The 7,204-nt window shown below is 57.7% G+C and overlaps 1 protein-coding gene across 1 annotated transcript in view; it reads right to left on the minus strand.

Moving 5' to 3' along the window:
- ITPR1 (inositol 1,4,5-trisphosphate receptor type 1) overlaps positions 1–7,204 on the minus strand; it is a 227,042-nt gene that overhangs the window by 130,930 nt on the left and 88,908 nt on the right. Inside the window, 6 exon segments of the mRNA XM_015568305.1 lie at positions 385–572; positions 1,397–1,550; positions 2,397–2,538; positions 3,101–3,352; positions 4,497–4,691; positions 6,196–6,383. Of these exon segments, the coding sequence (XP_015423791.1) occupies positions 385–572; positions 1,397–1,550; positions 2,397–2,538; positions 3,101–3,352; positions 4,497–4,691; positions 6,196–6,383 (1,119 nt within the window).

Below are 7,204 nucleotides of genomic sequence, written 5' to 3' on the forward strand. Positions count from 1 at the left end.
ACCCGTCACCATGAGCACCGAGCGACCCACCGTCCGGCGTGGGTTTCAGGTCCCTGCAGCCTCAGGCTGGTGGGGGCAGCCCCTCAGCTTAGTGCAGATTTCAGCACCCGGCAGCTGACTTAGCAACCGGCCTGTAAGTCCCCCTCCCCGCCTCCACCAGCATCACCTGTGTCAGCAGGTATAGAATGTGACCCTGGAGGGACACGGGCACGTGGGGGTGGGAGTGGGGGAGGATGACCCGAGAGGGATGGAGGGCTGGCCCCTAAGTGCCACCTGAGGCTGAGCCGGGCGTTTACCACCATCCCCTTCCCCGAAGACAGCCCCCTCCACCCCCCAGAGGGGGCCGCCGCCCACGCACGCCCTGCGCCTCGGGCGGAGGGCTACCTGCAGGATCTCAATGATCTTCAGCTTGGTGTCCATGACCATGATGTCCTCCTTCTCTGGCTCCGCCTGCTTCACGTTGCCTTCGGGGGCGGCGGCCATGGGGGTCACGGGCAAGAAGCCCCCTCCCCGTAGCACCACCTGGGTCATCAGCTCCCCGACCCCGTGGATGGACCGCATCACGTTGCTGCCTGGAGGGGCCAGACAGACCTGGGTCACGACCCCATCCTGGGTCCTCAGCTCCCCGGCCCCGGCTTGGACCGCATCATGTGACTGCCCAGAGGGGGTGGGAGAGACGTCGGTCATGACAACGCCCCTACAGAGCGCTCCGAGGGTCCTGGCACGGGCCACAGGCTCCCTTAGACACACCGTTTAACACGCCTCTGTTCCGGGACATTCTCAGACCCCGGGGACCTGTGAAGGTGAATGCCCATCAAATGCCAGGGGCTTCGGGGAGCAGGGGCACAGGTGGTCTGAAACCCCCACGGGAGCATTCTGTGCACGAATCCACCTGCCACATTCTACTGGCCACCTCCCTTCGAATGGCTCAGCAGGATACACAGGACTCATAAAATACAAAGGAAATACATAAAAATGTGAGTCATCTCTGACTGTAAGCTGTGGGTCTCTGGTGTCTAAAGCACTATTCTCTCTTTATATTTGAAATGTTCGCAGTGAAAAGTCAAAAAGAAAGGACAGGACAGGCCTGGCCGGTGTGGCTCAGTGGTTGAGCATCAACCCATGCACAGCAAGTCACAGTTCAATCCCCGGTCAGAGGACATGCCCAGGTTGTGGGCTCGATCCCCAGTGTGGGGCGTGCAGGAGGCAGCCGATCCACGATTCTCTCTCATCATTGATGTTCCTCTCTCTCTCGCTCCCTTTCCCTTCCTCTCTGAAATCAATAAAAATGTATTAAAAAATATTTTTTTTAAAAAAAGCAAGGACAGGACACCAGGGTGAAGGCTGCCCTGGAGCCGGGCGGCCACTCCTGCTCAGGGCCCCGCCCTGCCCCCACCTTTGTTCTCTTCTCCCTTCGCCATCTTGCTGATGGGGAAGATGGTGGTCACGTGCACGCAGTCCAGGATGGCCAGGAGGATTTTGGTCAATCGCAGAAGGTCAGAGAAGTTGTAGAAACCAAAGTAGATGAGATTCCTCGCTAAGTTCACAACCTGTCGTATTCAAAGGGAGAGAGAGAGAAGGGGGAAGGTGGCATTAAACACACTGCGTCCTTCGGGCCCACTTTGCACCAACCAGCGCGTCAATGCCCGAGGCCTGCCTTCCTTATGCTGAGACATTCGTCTGGCTTACAATTCTGATCAAATTTCATTTTGTCTCATGAGGAAGAAGATACAAGAACCGAAAACCTGCCAAGCGACTGCTCTGCTTTGAGAACTAGTTCGTGAACGTGGACCTCATCGGTTGGTCTGTGCAGACCCCCTAAGACAACCCTGGGCGAGCGAGTCTCACGCGACGAGGACACGGGCTGCAGCCCTGTAACCTCGCAGACATAACTCCTCAAAAGGCCACGTGTCTCACAGAGAAGCATGCTGACCCCTGGGGACACGGGTTATGTCCCGGGAGGAGTCCCTGCGACAAGCCGAGCACGATGCTCTGTCTTGTCATCTTTAACTAGAGGCCCAGTGCACAAAATTAGTGCACAGGTAGGGTCCCTAGCAGCTGCCGGCTGGGGCCTTCCCTTGTTCCGCGCCGCCCTCTGGTGGTCAGTGCACATCATAGCAAGAGATCAAACTCCCAAGGGGCCACTTTGCATATTAGGCTTTTATATATATAGACAGGGTGACGTACGGAGTCCTCAGGTCTCCCGTCCCCGCACACTTCAGGGCACCTGCGCATTTCTCCTGGGAGCAAGGCCACCTGGGAGCTGGCACCCACCTTATTCGGGAACCAAACTGAGCCGAACCCTTTTCATGACAAAACCCGAGTATCGCGGTGAAAATCAGAAACATCTCCTCTCCCCCCCACAGAGAGACAGCCGAGGAGGAGCAGGCAATTACCTCGAACGTCAGCTTGTTCTTCTCCTTATCTGAGAAAGGGAACCTCTGGCACACCACATCTCGGAGGTACTCCTCCACAAACTCCATGGTCTGCGCGAACCGCTCCTTAATCTCATCTTTGGAGGCCCCGTTGCTGTCATAGCTGTGGGGGGGGAGAGGGTTTCAGCTCCGCCCAGGGAGGCCGCCGCTGCTGAGTGCCCCCACACGCCCTCCTTTCCCACTTTATGTCCTGTAGCCCCTGTCACCAGGCTCCATCTCAGTCCTTTCTCTTTCCCCACTAGCGGGCAGGCAGGGTCCCGTTCCACTGATAGACCCCTACTGCGGCCAGCGGACACAGTTACTTGTTGAATAAGAGAGAGGAGCAGGATATAAAAATGGAATCGTGCCATCTTTACATTCTTGAAGAAATCATCTTTGCCCTCCATTTTATGTTAAGCTTAGAAAAAGTAACTTCATCTGTTGTCTGTGGTTGACCAGACTCAATGGGACCACACGCGGTTTGTCACATGGAACAGCATGGACATGGGGCTGAAGGGGGCCACCGGTCAGGATGAGGACAAAGTGAAGGGGGTGGGACAAGGCACAGAGGGGCGGGGACAAGGCACAGAGGGGCGGGGACAAGGTGCAGAGAGGTGGGGACTAGGAGCAGAGGGGGGCGGGCACTAGTTGCAGAGGGGCGGGGACAAGGCAGAGGAGCCACTCACTCATCAATGGCGATCTCCGATGGGATCTCGGACCAGAGGCGGGCGTACTTCACGGGCGTGACCTGCTCCTGCGGGTCTCGGTCCACGTGCATGTGGAGCATGAGGCGGCAGAAGGAGGCCCTCAGGTCGTAGGGCAGGTTCTCGTCCGACATGCAGCGCAGGATGAGGTCCACGTCCAGCTGGCCGGAGATCTCGTTGATGGCCAGGTACTGGCGGTCCAGACACATCCTGGCGAAGAGGTTCAGCTGGTACCTGGAGGGAAGGACACGACATGGAGCTCACGCCCGAGATCACTGAGGATGAGTGGGGTACATGCAGGCCAGCCAGGTGGCCCCGGGTTTCACAGTAGTGACACACATCCACACCCCTAACCTGCTCCGTACACCAGAGTCCGGCCCTGGACCTGGCAGGGGAAGGGGCGGGGAAGCCAGGCCGGCCGTCACATGTGCCCTCTCAGCGGGAGGGATGGCGTGACCACCTGACTCCACGTTTATTTTATAAAACAAATGGGGGGGGGGTGTCAGGCTGAAAACGGTTGTCTACTTCGGCAGCTGTGTTTTCATTCCGTAGGTCAGAGACCACGTAGGAAAAGTTGACGACATCGCCCGTGTGAGTCTCATTAGCAACGTTCCACTGCCTCCAGGGCCCCATGGAAGGCTCCTCTCTGACTCTCACACATGGAAACGGGGTGTGAAATACGGGGGCCCCTCAGCACGCCTGTGCCTCCTTCCTCCTCCGGTCTCCAGCGGCCTGTTAACTCCCGAGCATGACCGCCAGGCACCGCTTCTCATTCCTGGAGAAGGCTCGTCATGGTTAGAGGAACGAACACACGTGTAACGTGAAGGAGGAACGCTACAGGCTCCGCGGGGCCAACACAGGCTCCGCCTGACGGGCCGTCGCCGAGCCCGGACACTGCCGCTCCCACTTGCTTCAGCATCGTTCCCTCCCTCTCTTTTCAAAAGCGTTTCTTGGTTTTCTCCCCTTTTCCTTTCCCTGCCCTGCCCTTGAGGTGGCCTGAGCGCCGGGACGCAGGAGACGCTGGGTTGGAGTTGGTGACGGAGGTGCCGACTGAGCCACAGGTGAAGCCCGGACGCCGCCAGGTGTCTCCCGACGGAGCGAGTGAGCAGAGAGGCCGGGATTTGAACCCCGGCAGTGGGCCTCTTCGCTGCTACGAAAGGCACGTGCCAGGCTGGTCACGGAGGACCTGCCCTGGTGACGCCACTCAGTCCGTCTTCTGACCCGGCCACACCCAGGTACCAATGACCGTGCAGGTGTGGCTGAAACCTCAAAATCTCAAATGCACCGTCTTGATGCTGGACGCCCGGAGGGCACCCGTGATGCCCAGAGTGACCACCAACAGCGCCAACGGCCGCCTCCGCCCCACGCCAGCGCTCACCGGTAGTAGCTAAGCACGTCGCGGTCCTCCTTCTGGCCCTCCTTGGCGTCCTGCGCCAGCTCCCGCACGCTCTTGCTGCGGGTCTCCTTGCTGCTGTCCCTCCAGAACAGCCACACCTCCTCCTCGTCCTCGCCCGCCTCCAGCGCGCTCTCCCCCGAGGACACCCCTTCGAACTCGAAGCGGGAAAGGACCAGCCTGGGGAAGGAACGGGCGGGGCAGGTGTCAGGGGGGAACCTCGCCAACCTCCCGCCGGCTGCAGCGAGGCCGTGGCTTGAGGCTTCACGTGACGACCCAGAAAGCATCTCCTGCCCCCGTGGCAGAACCACAAAGGGCCAAACACTAGTTTCTGCACATACTTGACCCCAGTGGCTCCCAGCCAGGTGACCTGCGATGCCTGAGACCTTTCGTTTGATGTAAAGGAGGGGGAGGAGGCACCATGGGCTCCCCAAGGGGAAGGCAGGGATGCTAACACCCCACACGCACGGACCGACCCCATAGTAATTATTCGGCCTCAACGGGAAAATGCCAAGGGTGCCAAGCCCGGCATTCGCCCAAACCCAACATTAAGTTATGCATGAGCAGCAAACAAACAAAAATCACTGATTCTGGGCGTAACTTAGTTTTGGGATTTAACACACAACTTGAGCCGAAACCGGTTTGGCTCAGTGGACAGAGCATCAGCCTGCGGACTGGAGGGTCCCAGGTTCGATTCCGGTCAACGGCATGTACCTGAGTTGCGGGCACATCCCCAGTAGGAGATGTGCAGGAGGCAGCTGATCAATGTCTCTCTCTCATCGATGTTTCTGACTCTCTATCCCTCTCCCTTCCTCTCTGTAAAAAATCAGTAAGATATATTTAAAATAAATAAATAAATAAATAAAACACAACTTGTCCACATTACTGGCCCTATAGTTCTCCTTCCCAACAGTGAGTCGCTGCTATTAACCCAACGCCTCTGGACCACTGAGCCCTTTGTGAACAGTGGTCACTTAAACACCTTTCCCAACACGGATTTCTATCGACACCAAACTGTCGCCTCCTCTGACATTTAAAATGGGTGATTATACTCCCAGGACTTCCAACTCTTAAGATTAAACCAGGCGGGTGTCGAATGCCCCCGGGTGAGCTCACGTTACTGTGAAAGCGGCGAGTGAAGTGCCACCGCGTGCCCAGTGGGCTGGTGCTGGAAGCCATCCACTGTCTACACTACTATGAGAGTGCAAACAGGGAACCCAGAAGGCTGATGGACCTTGAGCTTTGGCAAGGGCTAAAGCTATGCACCGATTGTTCTGTCCAGACAATGGTGGCTCAAGCAATTTCCTTACCTAATAGTCTCAAAGTAAATCTTTACTAATATTTACTGACCTTTAAGATGGTCTGTCTGCTACCGGACTGCCTGCCTGACCTTGGTCAAGATGTGTATCTAAAATTAAATAAAGAGCTAACAAGGCCTGGGCACCAGTGAAGCCTTTCCGCTGGAGAAAGACTCTGCCTGGCCCCCCATGATTTCCAAATTCATGTTTCTTGTCTAGTCTCTTCATTTGTGTGCAGCCCTTCTCCAGGTCCTGAACCCTAGCCATGCAGGTCTCGGCTTCCCACAGGCTGGCCCACTGCAGACCAGCCTGCAGCATCGGGGGTTCGGCTCTCCCGCCCACACGCACAGGCCCCCCGAGCCAGTGGCCTCCGCCTCCCCACGCACTTGGTCTCGATCAGGATGTCGGCGTTGGCTGGGTTGAGCACCGCTTTGCAGATGAGCTCCTGCGTCACCGGGATGGACTTGTTCATGGACACACACAGGTCGGACAGGTAGTCTAAGAACCTGCGGGAGAGAGAGCGGCAAGCATGTCCTGTGCACGGAGCGGGGTGCGGCTCGGGGAGCCCCACTCTCTCGGGGGACAGGTCCAACGCAGGGTGGCCGGAGAGGTGAGATCTCAGGTCTGGGTGCCAGAGCCCACGGCGCCACCAGAGAGGAGGATGGAGGGGAGAATAGTCCCCGGGGTGGTGGGGACGGGGCGCTGAGTGCACCCCCAGCGTGAGTCTTACTCGCTCCGTCCCGGTTTTACCGTCACCAGGGACATTACTTCGCCTCTCAGTGCCTCGGTTTCCCCGTCCACAGAAAAGTATAACGTGACCTCAGAGGTGATTCAGTGTGGTAACGCGTGTGAAATGTGTGACTGGCTCACTCCCTGGCCCAGGAGAATACTCCGTAAAATGTTAGTGTTTTGCCCAACTGGCACAGCTCAGTGTCTGAGCGTTGACCTATATGAACCAGGAGGTCATGGTTCGAATCCCGGTCAGGGCACAGGCCCGGGTTGCAGGCTCGATCCCCAATTGGGGGCGTGCAGGAGGCAGCCGATCCATGATTCTCTCTCATCACTGGTGTTTCTATCCTTCTCTCCCTCTCCCTTCCTCTCTGAAATCAATAAAAATATATTTTAAAAACTGTTATTCTTATGGGCGGGAGGAGTCATTCTTCAACAACACGCTCAGCGATGTGGGGGGGAGCGGGTGTGACGCCCACCCTGCACACCCTCCAACGTCGCTGGTGAGTGGGCTCACCGGAGGGAGAGGCGGGACGAGGGTGGGAGGGGAGAGCAGTGCGAGGAGACGGGATTCCACACGGACAAGATGCAGCTAGAAACACTCAAGGGGCAGCCGAGCTCGCCAAAGACTCTGCTGGTGCGACTGGGGTGGGGCTCGGACGGGTA

Source organism: Myotis davidii, unplaced genomic scaffold (assembly GCF_000327345.1).
Source record: "Myotis davidii unplaced genomic scaffold, ASM32734v1 scaffold663, whole genome shotgun sequence".
In the NCBI taxonomy this organism is placed as follows: domain Eukaryota; kingdom Metazoa; phylum Chordata; class Mammalia; order Chiroptera; family Vespertilionidae; genus Myotis; species Myotis davidii.